The following is a 13,630-nucleotide window of genomic DNA, read 5'->3' on the forward strand; positions in this document are numbered from 1 at the left end:
CGACATAATGCCTTCTCAGCCACTAAACTCCGAGTTGAACAGTTAACAGATTACATCTTTGAAACGTATAGGCCTATAGCTCCGGATTCCACTTTTCCTCCAACAATATGAGCAGAATTTGCAGCAACAACAATGAGAACGACAAATGGTTGCGAGTTATTTCATTCAAAACTTAATATTAGCCTATAATTAATGCTGCTGACCCAAACATTTACCATTTTATAGAAATACAAAGCGAAACATGCTTAAAACTACATACTGGTAGAGCTCTGCCATTTAAACGGTAAGGAGGGAGAAAGAAGCTATTCATAGACATTTCGCTAGCCCGTGCTATGAGCATGCTAAACTAGTCCCGGATATCGACTGGTTATTTGTACGAGATTCATATCATATCATATCATATCGCTAACACTGGTTTATGAATACGAAAAACTTTAGTTCGCTATTCATAGACATTTCGCTAGCCCGTGCTATGAGCGTGCTAAACTAGTCCCGGCTATCGACTGGTTATTTGTACGGGATTCATATCATATCATATCGCTAACACTGGTTTATGAATACGAAAAACTTTAGTTCGCTGATCATCCACTTAAAGCCCGCTCTAAGAATTGTCTATGAATATAGCCCTATGGCTATACGTATAAACATGATTGACTTGCAGCAAAGTCATATAACAAGATTGGATTTCATCCGGAATTTGTCATTTAGGTTTCAACCAATACGATTGTAGTTTTATGGTGAAAATGCAACTCATGTATTTTAATACAGTTCATGGTGAAAAATAACACTACCAGCACTGTATGGTGAAGATGCCACAAACAACATTTTTAACCTACCTGTAACGTTTAAATTGGTGATGTTACAGTCAGTCCTAAATGTGTAAAATAGGAAGGGGAGTGTTGTTTGTGCCAGGGACGCAACTGACGTATGACCCAAAAAATAGCCTATAGGGACCCAACTGACATATAAAACTAACCGCGGGCAGCAATCGCTTGTTCCCGCTTCAAAATGGGTCATGTCAAAGTGAATACAACAAAGTGGTTCAAGTTAAACTTCATTCCTCGCTCAGAGCTATATTTTGAGAACATAATTTCAATTTCAGCGCGATATAAGGTTACTGCTATCATAGCAAGTGATAGAAAAAGAAACCACAAATCTAAACACGATGTGGCGAAAGATACTGTTTTATTGTTTATTTTAATTTTAAGTTTTATTACCATGAGCCATTTTGATATTGAGCTCTAATGCATATTTTTTATTTTCAGAAAATGATTACTTTATGTTGTTAAAACATATATAGTATAATGTAAATTGAAACCTGTAATGTTAGGAAATTATTTTCTGTGCTAGAAATGCGCTGTATATATTAAATATGTGAACGTGAACATTTATTTTGTGCCCTACTGTGACTGAATGTTTACATGTTAAGGCAAGGAGTAATTGCACTCTTCATCTCCCATTCCCCTCGACCTACACAACACAGTCGCCCGTGCGTTCGTAACTTAATGTGTTTCGGCACCCTGGACCGAGACCTACTAATAATGAGTTGACGAAGAGCTTATCTTTGAATGACGTGCCGCTGAATTAACGTAAAAAAATCCGTTTTGTATGTCAGTCTCGTTTTCTTCGCAGACCAGCGGCAGTCTTTTGCAACTTTTGGTAGAAGAGTTACCTGCTGACAATACAGCATGTGTGCAGGAACTATTGAAAAATCCTACTTTGAAAAGGATCCGAATCTTTGCACTGTAGGCCTAAAGTTAGCCTGGAGTAAACTCGCCCCAGACTATCGAAGCCAATATTCCGATTTTAGGAGATTTTAATTTGAAAAATGCCGAAATTTGTGTCTCCGTGGCCCAATTACTTTTAGAATTCATCCTGACACTTGTCTTAGTGCCTCATGAAAACCATGGAAAGCCACAGGCAGGATGAGATGTCTCTATTTAGAAGACAAGCCAATTTCTGTAAACTTTCCAATGCAGACGTCAGGTTCATAATATATTGTATCGACCACCCTCTCTCCTCACGCCACCCCTCTAACTGTCAGTAAGAAGCCAGACATATGGGTCGCCCAAGCCATTACTCATAGCTGGTACCCAAAACCGAAAAGCTCGACTTTGACATGTCAGGACTGGAGCACAGTTGCAACTGAATTTTCCAGAATCTATTATCCTCAAGCTGCAAAGTAAGCCGTTCTTATGTGCAAGCAAACGCATCAATAAGATTCATTTCTTTATTAAATTTGTCAGGTTAATACGAGTACAAGTAAATGATAGATGACGAGTTGAATGACTTGAGTAAGAAAGAGACGGTAAATCTTCTCTGGAGTTTTCCACTTCAGAAAAGAGTTCTATTGAAATTTTTTACTTAGTTATTTGACGACGCTGAATGAGCTATTGGGTTATTTAGCATTCAATAAAATTGGTGATAGCCAGATGGTTATCTTGTATTTCCTAATTATGAAACGTCATTCCTACTTTATTTAGTGTAAAAGTAGCATTTTTTCCCGAACATAAAAATGAGACATTAACATGTGAAATATTTTTATATGCAGGATGCTGACAACTTTGCTGATTGTACTGGCGACTTGTGTGGTGTTGGCGTACGCATACTTCTGCATCAAGACGAGGCGCATGATGGTGCACTCCGAGAAGATTCCTGGTCCGAAGATGTATCCCATCATCGGAAATACTGAGGTGTTTAAATTTAAAATAGAAGGTCAGTGTATGATTAATATAACTTAATTCCTTACTTAAATTTTCTTTTAAACTGCACAGACTAAACAAGATGATCAGACCAAGGTATGAAAACAATATTAGAATGGAAAAATAAAAATACCTGAAAAACCGAAGTGGTGAAAGGATGAATGAATTAAACGATGGACAAAAAATCAATTATCAATTTAAAAGCACACGATGATAATCAAATCCTTGCAAGGGCTCTTGAGACTCATCTTAACTTTTATGTCAGTTTCTAGTCTAAAGGTAGCTTGCCTCATTTCGTTTTCCCTGTCCCACTTCAGTAAATTTTGCAAATGAAAGCAAATCTCATTTTAAATATTATTATTATTATTATTATTATTATTATTATTATTATTATTATTATTAGTATTATTATTATTATTTAATTGGTTATTTTATGACGCTTTGTCAACTGATAATGTCTAAGTGAGATGAGGTGATAATGCTAGAGAGATGAGTCCAGGGTCCAGCGCCGAAAGTTACCCAGCATTTGCTCTTAATGAGTTAAGGGAAAACTCCGGAAAAAACCTTAACCAGGATTTGAAGCTCGTTTCACGGTTAGACGTGCTGACCGTTACTCCACAGCGGTGGACAATATTATTAATTGTGGGTTAACCTTACCGTCCACAATTACAGACGTTGGCGTAGACTTTGAAGTTCAGGTCCCGATGAGGATAAACTACAGGTTAACTGATAGCGGAGTGTTGGACGGAGGTGGGGGAACAAGCTAGGGCTTGTTTGCTTTTTCCGGTTTGGTTGGAGGTTTCGTATGTACTGGAACTGAAGCTGGGACAGTTGGGACTACGTGAAGTCATTGCGACGTCGAAAACGAAATTCAATTCGAACAAATTTTTAAATATACATTATTAATTCCTTCCAAAAAAAAAAAAAAAAAAAAAAAAAAAAAAAAAAAAAAAAAAACCTTATAGTAGAAATATTTTGAAAAGCAAAATGCATTACATTATTGCTGGCAAAAAAAATCAGCCTTAATTGCTGTTGTTTAGTCAACTGTCCGAAGATAGGTCTGAACCTCACAAGTGATACCAACAATGCACCACTTATAAGGCAACTAGGAGATAATGGGGTAGGGTAGCCAGTTCCTTTCCCTCTCCATTGCAAACATCGCCGATTAGGTACATATTCCATTAATCAGACTTCAGATGCATACAAACAATTGTTCTTCCTCAGACACATATCGTCAAGAGAGATGTACTGCCTGATAATACTGTAGATGTACACATCAGCCAGAACCTCAATCAGAGGCACAACCTCATTTATGGACTAAAATTTATATAAGGACATGATTTTGAAGTACCGGTATCTATATTTTAAACATTATACTGCATAAATCCTCAATAGAAATAGGAGATATTTGGAATATGTAATTCAATTTAGTATTAATATTTTATTATTTAACGTACTGTAAAATTTAATTAAGTATCTTGTTAATTTGTGATACCGGTACTTTATTTTAATTCATTTGATTCTCAGTTTACTCTATTTAGTTATCATGTTAACCTACAAAACGTTTATTTTTATTACTTACAAATATTAAATTCTTACTAAAAAGAATACTTCAGTAATTTTCAATTTAAGTATAATATTATCTTCGTTTCTTGGTAAAGAGTTTTACTCAAACGGGACTTGGGTTTATATTAAACAGAACATATTGTTTTCTAAATGTTTTATCTAAATATTGTTTCTGTTATAGTAATCTAGTTTCAGACAAGTCCATTTCTGTGATATAGGGCCTATGTTTCATAATTACTGTTTTTATGTCGCTGCTTCTTCCTTTTTTGTAACATATGTAGGTTACAAATGGTATGTGTTATGATATTCTAATAATGATGATGATGATTATGATGATTATTATGATGATGATTATTATTATTATTATTATTATTATTATTAAAATTGTTACGAAATATCTTTGTAAATAATATTTCCCTATATAACAATTTATAGAACTAAGAATAATATTATGTTTCTACACCCAAGAGATGATAATGCGATGTATTCTAACCAACGTAATATTTACGTTTGTCCTTCAGGGGAACATTTAATTTTTTCTTTGTTAGGTCTGTATTGCTCCATTCAACTATTACAAGAACATGATATGCGTATGGGTGGAGAGGACTACCCTGCCAACTGCTTTGTAAACACTGTATTATTCTATGTGTACTTAACTGCAGAGTAAATGTGACTCAACTTCGAAGTATACTTATGATAGACTGTGACGTGGTATCAATTCATGAACGACGCTAATATGAAATGGTTTTAATTTAAGAAGTCTGAACATGGAGAAACTCAAGAACGAAGAGAAAGAGCCGCAGGAATATTTATGGAATGTCTAGTATTCGAATGTAGATATGGAGATTGTTAGATCTGTACCCTGATAAAAGATATTTGTTGTAGTGTATAGACGACATTAAGATATATGGAACATATGCGGAGACAAAGAGAGAGTCTGAAAACAGGGAAGATTTGAGAATGCTGGGTTTGGAGTTAAAGACCTTTCCCTTTGGCAGAACACTATGAATGAATGAATGTTGTAGTGTGTAATTATGTCATAGCATCGCAATAAACCACACTCATAGGCCTATCGATTAAATAATAATAGCCTACTACTAGACTTTATTAACGCTGCTGAATAGTTACTAAAAAAAAGTCGTGAAACTGCACCAGTAATAACGAATAATCGCTTACACAAAGGCAATGCGCATGGGTGGGCAACTCGTGCTCTCAACTGTCAACAACAACTTCTGTCACGTGGAACGAATTCTGTTCTAGCTGTATTGTCTGTACGCGGTTCTTGCAAGATGTAAAGTCTGAGTTTGCGGCGGCTCGTTATGAATGAAACACAGTAAAATCTGATCAGAACGTTTCTCTTTTATTCATGACTGGGGAAAAAGTACTTTTTTGTTAAGAAGAAAAGTGTAGCCATGTACATTATATTATGTACTACTACACTTTTTTACGCATAACATTTTAATATTAGAAGACATTTTACAAATAAACATGGCAAAAGTAATACTGTATGGATCTGCAAGAGAGAAAGTTTTAGAAGAACCAAAGAGAAAAATGGGATATCAACAAGGTGAGACCGGTATCACAGTCATGTCGTGAGCACGTTATGCGAGACAGTTATTTGAATTGCGCGACATATGATAGACCAGCTAAGACCTATTTTTAGATATATTTTAAATGAGGCAGTATCAAGCGGAACATAAACAACTTTCCCACTTTCCTTCACTAGAAACTGTCGTAAAGAGCGATGAAGAAATCTTCTTATCAAATATAGGGTTCTTCTTCAAGACATTACAACAGAATTCACTGGTAAGTTTGGAGAGATAGTGACAATGGACAAGGAATGGTGTGTTTCTGCAATCCTTTTGGCTTGCAGCCGATAGAAGCTCCTGAAGGTTTGGAGCTTGAACTGATAAATCTACAGAACAACACGCCACTTACAGTTTCGATGAAATCAGGAATCTAACTGCTCGCTATGCTGTCTAAGTTAGAATTTCCAAATCTACGCTTATTTAGATTACCTCCTGTCTAGTAACCATATTTGCTTCTACATAATGCTTCCAAATTTGAACCAGATTTTAATGCAAGAAAGAAGTGCCAAAACTCTAAACGTACAGAAAGATCTCAGGAGTAAGTTTATTTCATTTTCCGTGACATGTAAAACAATTACTTCCTTGAATTTGTGATTGTTTAGGAACATAAGGTAATATCTTCCGAAAACAGAAGCATACTTTTTAATGTACAAACACTTGTAAACTCTCACGTTCTATGTTTCAAATAAGATAAACATTAACAAATAGTGCAATAATAAATAAGTGTTGCAGTTACCGATGTATTTGTTCTAGGTTGAAAAGATTGTGTTCGATTTATGTTTTCAATACTACATAATATTGTATTCTAATTAAGAAAACTTGGCAATAATAGAATTTTAGTATGTGTATTTAACTACAGTTTATATAAAACTACTATAATTATTGCGTCATACGTCATTCTGATATAAAAATCATGGATTAGACGTCATGACCACCTGTACGAGCCGCCACAGCGCATCGTGGCAGTGAACTGCTTCCACAGCATAAATACAAGCAATTTGCAACTGCTACGGCTGGCTCCGCCTGTCTTCCTTTACGTCAAGGTTTTTAACATTTCTTGAGCACGAGTTGCCCATCCTTGCCAATACGCTACTAACAGCCATTCTTGCAAATTATGAACTTCTTCGTGATAGCTCTAGCGACACGTTGATGCAGGTGCAGCTAGCGTGCGGACAACGAAAAGAATAACTCTGTAAATTTGTATAATGCACTGTTGTCCATCGCTGTGGAGAAACGGTTACCACGTTTGACCGTAAAACGAGCGGGCCCGGAATTTGGTTGGGACAAGTTACCTGGTTGTGATTTTTCCCGAGGTTTTTCCTCTACCAAATGAAGCAGAATTGCTGGGTAATTTCCGGCTTTGGACCTCGAATTCATTTCGCCTTCATAATTACACTTTCATCACTATCTCCGTTTCTTTCCTAGGTTTCGGGCTTACTCCGAAACACTTCCCCTCTTTCAGCACTATCTCCGTTTCTTTCCTAGGTTTCGAGCTTACTCCGAAACACTTCCCCTCTTTCAGCACTATCTCCGTTTCTTTCCTAGGTTTCGAGCTTACTCCGAAACACTTCCCCTCTTTCAGCACTATCTCCGTTTCTTTCCTAGGTTCCGAGTTTACTCCGAAACACTTCCCCTCTTTCAGCACTATCTCCGTTTCTTTCCTAGGTTTCGAGCTTACTCCGAAACACTTCCCCTCTTTCAGCACTATCTCCGTTTCTTTCCTAGGTTTCGGGCTTACTCCGAAACACTTCCCCTCTTTCAGCACTATCTCCGTTTCTTTCCTAGGTTTCGAGCTTACTCCGAAACACTTCCCCTCTTTCAGCACTATCTCCGTTTCTTTCCTAGGTTTCGAGCTTACTCCGAAACACTTCCCCTCTTTCAGCACTATCTCCGTTTCTTTCCTAGGTTCCGAGTTTACTCCGAAACACTTCCCCTCTTTCAGCACTATTTCCGTTTCTTTCCTAGGTTTCGAGCTTACTCCGAAACACTTTCCCTCTTTCAGCACTATCTCCGTTTCTTTCCTAGGTTTCGAGCTTACTCCGAAACACTTCCCCTCTTTCAGTACTATCTCCGTTTTTTTCCTAGGTTTCGAGCTTATTCCGAAACACTTCCCTCTTTCAGCACTATCTCCGTTTCTTTCCTAGGTTTCGAGCTTACTCCGAAACACTTCCTCTCTTTCAGCACTATCTCCGTTTCTTTCCTAGGTTTCGAGCTTACTCCGAAATAGAGTTGATTGCGGGCCACCGCCGAACTTGGACACCTTGGATACGTTGTCTTTCGTTGTTGGTGGTAGTGCTATGCTCTTCACTGGGCTCATGGTAACTTGTGGGAACATAGTTGAGGGACCGCGGTGTGCCCTACGCGGAAACGTAAAGGGATCATGTAGGCTGTAGGGAAGTTCGCGGCAGGGCGCAGCGCGCAGGAGGATCTGTAGCGTGAGAGGCCTTAGGGCAGTCATGTCAACTTATGCCCATATGGGCAAGAGCGCGCTTTAAATCTCAGGAGAGCCTGAGCGCTTTACAACGGAAAGGAAAGAGACAGACGAAAGAGGTAATATATGCCGCTTGGTCGAGCTATATACAGGGATGGCCAGCACTGATTCAATGGATAAAGAGAAGATAACGTATTAAAACTGTATCCATGTTAATTTTTAGATTTGTCTGAGAAGTATAAGAGCATTATAAAAATGGAAGTTTTAATTTTAATGCTCATTTTTCACAAGCGTGCTTTTTTATTCAAAATAAATATTTTCTCAACTCTTTTACAGAAAAGTGAAATTTTCAGATATGTTTATTTAGTAGCCTTAGAGGTACTGAAATAATGTTTTCGTAAATATAATATATTGTAAATACGTATTATTGAAGATAGTGTATTACCAAAGTGGTGTGCAACGTCATCTTAAAAGCATAATGCGATAAGAGTTTTGTTATGTAATATTAGTTACAGTTAAAACATATACCTAGGTAACTTTGCTTTGTATTATAATATTGTTTTTATTAGTTTGTTGATTACTTTTATAAGGCTAAAGATACCATCAATATTAATTCCAACTTACCATGGCATACTCAATCTCTTTCTTTGGGATATCACTTTCTTTATGAATGATGTGTTTCATTCACTTAGTACTGTATAGTTGTACTATTATGGAATTTATGTAAATATTCCTTCTTAACCGTTTATTATATTATTAACGTTTAAAACACAACTGCACTATTAAGAAATTAGTGTTTGTACTTTTCTTTTACAAACAGTATATAGTAGATAATATCAAACAGAAAGAAGTCGCATAAAAATAACGACATAAAAATTTCAGGTTCCGTCTGAAGTTTGTACACCACTGTTTTCTTAATTCAACAGGCTGCTTATTCATATACATAATCCTTCCTCCTTCCATACCTAGCACTTAATGCTCGCGCACGACTTCAAGATCAAAAAAATGCTCTTGCTTTGACATGACTGCCTTAAGGCATGCACACCATTCCATCCCGGGAAGTAGGCCTACAATGGTCCCACCCGAGCGGCCTGCGTACAAGGACAGTCCCAGTCAGTGCCCTCACCTGAAGGAGGACTAATAAATAATGCACTATTATTATTATTATTATTATTATTATTATATTCATTTTAATAAATGTAAATCGCAGAAATGGATAATAATAAAAGACGAAGCACAATTATTAGATTCCTTTTATTACAGATACATGATTATACGATACCACATTTGAAATGTTATCTTGGTAAGTTGCGTCTCGAATTTTACTTCTTAGCAATGAAGATAACAGTCTTTCCTGTCATACATTTTTGTTGCAGATTTTTTCAATTTCGCATACAGTCAGATTATGAAATATGGTTATGTCACCAGAGTCTGGGTCGGCACAATACTTATCATCGGAGTAATGGAACCTAAATACGTAGAGGTATGTAGGTTTATCAGCAAAAATTATATTCTTTAGAATGCATTCATCTACCCAACTGTGTCATTGTTTATTATTATTATTATTATTATTATTATTATTATTATTATTATTATTATTATTATTATTAATACGACTATACTCCTCCCAAAATAGATGTGAATCTTCCAAGACTTCATCTTTCAAATTTTAGGAATCCCCATAATAGCATTAACGTTAGGCTCCGTATTCCAGCTACCTATAAACTGAAATTAGGTTGCCTGATTCGCAGTATATATGTGACATCACAGAGTAGGTACAGGTACGTTCGCATACAAAATAGTTAGGCATTAGAGATGAACAACGATCGAGAAAACGATACTAACAGCGCCCGCAAAGCCGAAAACCCGCACGACAATGTTATATTACGGCGCGTCCTTGAGGTAAAGACTGGTTGTGAGTCTTCCGAGACTCGATATTGTGATCAAGTCAAGAGTTGTTTATACCTGACTGAACTTTTATCTACTTTGGCAACTGTTATATATGTAGGTATAAACTATCAAGTAGCCTAGTTGAAACATCATCGCTACCTTTCAGCGTGTAATAATCCGTTCCCTAGTCTTTATTTAATTACTAGGCCCTTATTAAAAAACTAGGAATTTTCTTTTTATATGTTTAAGATCAAGTGTGCAATCTTAAGTAAAAACATATTAATGTCATGTTTTATGTTTTTAGAAATGCAAATTTATTTGAGAATTGTTTATATATATATATATATATATATATATATATATATATATATATATATATATATATAAACTATAGGTAATATCATATAATAGAACCAGAACATTTTGATAACTAAAATACTGTTCTGTTTTGTCTTTTTGTCTCATTTAAAAATTTATGTTATTTATTTCAATGATGAACCATGTTATTCAAAGTTACGAAATCTTTCCACGTCTACCAAATGCTATTTCGAGAATGACGAGCGAGACTCGAAGCGCAGCGGGAATGACGAGCCGAGACTAGAAAGACAAATGCAGCGAACACAGCGAGCGAGAGCGGCAGTTAGTTTTGTTCATCTCTATTACGCATCCTCTGCCCTCTTCTTCTAGAATCTAGAAAGTCAAACACGGGACGCAATCATAGTGAGTAGTCTTATCGATCACTGCTCTTACTAGGCGTATAACTTAAACAACTAGCCTACATCTTTGTGGCTGATTGAAGGTTCATTGCAGAGGTAAAATGCCTTAGGTAAGACGCTCAAGAGTGTGATATTGCAGGGCATAGTTGAGGACATTTGAACTAATATTTTCACTGTCAATATAGACAACATTACATAGAAATTGTGTAAAGTAAACGTAAAAGTGACAAAAACAGTGCACTGAAAGACACTGCAATACCAAAAGGCACATAAAATGTGTTTAACGTAATCCAAAGAACCAATACTATCAAAATCTGAATATTATGAAGATATTAACTCGACGTTTAGCATTGAATTGTGTAGCCTACTATCATGTTCAATGCCAACATCCCAATTAATAAATTAAATAATCTACATTTTAGGGAATTCCTAGAATAGTATCTAGAAAATTAGTAGGCTTTCAGTGATGAGCTACAAATGCAATATCCTAATGAAACACGAAAAAATATCACACAATAGCAATATATTGTACTATATCATGCATCAATAACGTCATGTGCTATCGAAAGAATTTCTTGCAATATAAAATCATTTCAAGTTACTTTCGCATACGTTCAAATTTCGTAAGTTATGAATGCACGTTATAATTCACTGCAACGATCACGACGAAAATGAACATCACGGCTAAGCATGTGTTTACTAGTGTAGCTTCAGAATGTCGGGAGTTGACTGTACAACCACGAACACGAAGCGACGACGTGTTTTTTTATATCCTTATCCGTTGCATTACCTGTGTTCGGCGTACTATATATATGTCTTTAAATTCAATCTTTAGGTAGCTGGAATACGGAGCATAATTATCCTAGTGAATAGAATTGCATTTTTTTAGGTATTAATTTCAAACCAATTTCCATCCTTTCAGTTAAAATTTGGCTCAAATTACTTCATGTAACCAATATAAAAGAATTAAATACCCCAATTTTACTTAAATTTTATATCGAAATTTTATGTTTTCTTTTTTTTTCTGTTCCTTCCTTATGGTATTTCTACATCTGAGTAGGCTAAGAATGTTTTGTAACCAGTATTTAATAAAATTATTGAACCATATTTCACAATTGTCCCGCATAATTGGTATATTTTCTAAAACTGTCACTACTGGCAATACTACTAGTATTACTACTACTTTTATTTTATTCTTTTCTTACAGGCTTTATTCAGCAGCAACACAGAGCTAGAGAAAGCATACCTTTACAATTTCGTCAAACCGTGGCTGGGTGAAGGACTGTTAACAAGCAAAGGTCCGTGAATATATCCATCATAAACTGGACTATTTAATCTTTCAAGACCCAGAATTTAAATAAACTCTCAATAGATATTAGATCGATCAATGTTTTATTGTTCCATTGGTTGATATAAATACAATTGGCGTGTAGTCCAATTTTTATCTACCTCAGAAATATGATTGAAGCAATTATTTCAGTTTCTCATAGTTCAGTCCTCAACGGTTATCTTCATTGTTTTTATTAGTATAAGAAATTAAGCTACCGGTACCAATTTTATTTCACAGTCTTTTCATCCCAGTTTGAAATGTTAATGTCCATAGAATCCATATAAAAGAACTCATAGTGGTAAATCTTTATAAAATTATAGAGTAATTCCTTACTACAAGTAACAGATCATTAAGGTTATTTTATAGCTTAACAGCTTTTGTTCACTGACAATTGAAATTCTACATCAACGTTTCTCAACCTTTTTGATGGTGCGGTCCCCTTGATGTTACATTATATTCATGCGGCCCACTGAAGTGTTTAGGTGTGCTTTATAAAAAATTAAAACTAAGGTAACACTACAAGTCAAATATATTTTAAATTAATAAAGGTTTAATAATAAATGATACAAAATTATTATGCCGCAATATTAAACTCTTGACATGTTCACAGTTTATAATAATCTTTGAGTTGATAATGATAAATGAAACACTTCACTTTTACAACAAACTTAATGTGATACTTTTTTTGTCATTCTTCTACAAGAACATCAATTCTTGGCTCCAATGTTTTATTCAGACCTGGTCGCAAACAGTTTTGCAGATTTTGTAGCCCTAGCCGATTCCTTTCCTTTAAACACATTGAAGCCATTTCCGAAAAGCCTGCCTCACATAACCAGGTAGTTGAGAATGGAAGAAGCTTTTTCACTGCCACACTGCTGAGCGAAGAATATTCTGATAATGACGTTTCAGAGTGCTGTCAGATAATAATTCTATCAAGTTGTCGTCCTCACATGGCTGATGAGAGATTTCATTACTAGAGTTAAATGGAAATGGAATCCACTAATTCTTTTCTTTGGAAGGAGGAAAATAATATTTAAATTTCTCTCTTAGGTTCTCGAAAATGTTCCATGATAATTTCATTAATGTTTCCCCAAGCAATGTTTCAAGCACTTTAGTGTGCTTGAAATACATATGTGATATTTTTCTCATTCTTTCTTTCCAGACATCAAGTTTTCTTTTGAATGCCTTAATTCGATCCATGGAATTAAAGATGATTTTGAAGGTCCCTGAAGTGTAAGCTTGAGCTCGTTAACCAAGTGAAATATATCACTCAGGTATGCCAACTTCATTACCCAGTCATCATAATACATTCGATGAGCTAAAGGAGACTTTTTACCACTCAAAACTGTTTCAACTTCAGTTCTTAGCTCCAATAGCCTTGATACTTTTCCGAGGTTCAGCTACAT

General features: G+C 35.6%; 1 protein-coding gene across 1 annotated transcript in view; it reads left to right on the top strand.

Moving 5' to 3' along the window:
• LOC138715341 (cytochrome P450 4C1-like) overlaps window positions 1–13,630 on the top strand; it is a 100,678-nt gene that overhangs the window by 32,820 nt on the left and 54,228 nt on the right. The window contains exons 2-4 of the mRNA XM_069848156.1: window positions 2,552–2,715; window positions 9,665–9,771; window positions 12,102–12,192. Coding sequence (XP_069704257.1) covers window positions 2,553–2,715; window positions 9,665–9,771; window positions 12,102–12,192 — 361 coding nt within the window. The 5' untranslated portion in view covers window position 2,552. The remainder of the gene's footprint in view (window positions 1–2,551; window positions 2,716–9,664; window positions 9,772–12,101; window positions 12,193–13,630) is intronic.

Source organism: Periplaneta americana, chromosome 15, assembly GCF_040183065.1.
Source record: "Periplaneta americana isolate PAMFEO1 chromosome 15, P.americana_PAMFEO1_priV1, whole genome shotgun sequence".
Taxonomy (NCBI): Eukaryota; Metazoa; Arthropoda; class Insecta; order Blattodea; family Blattidae; genus Periplaneta; species Periplaneta americana.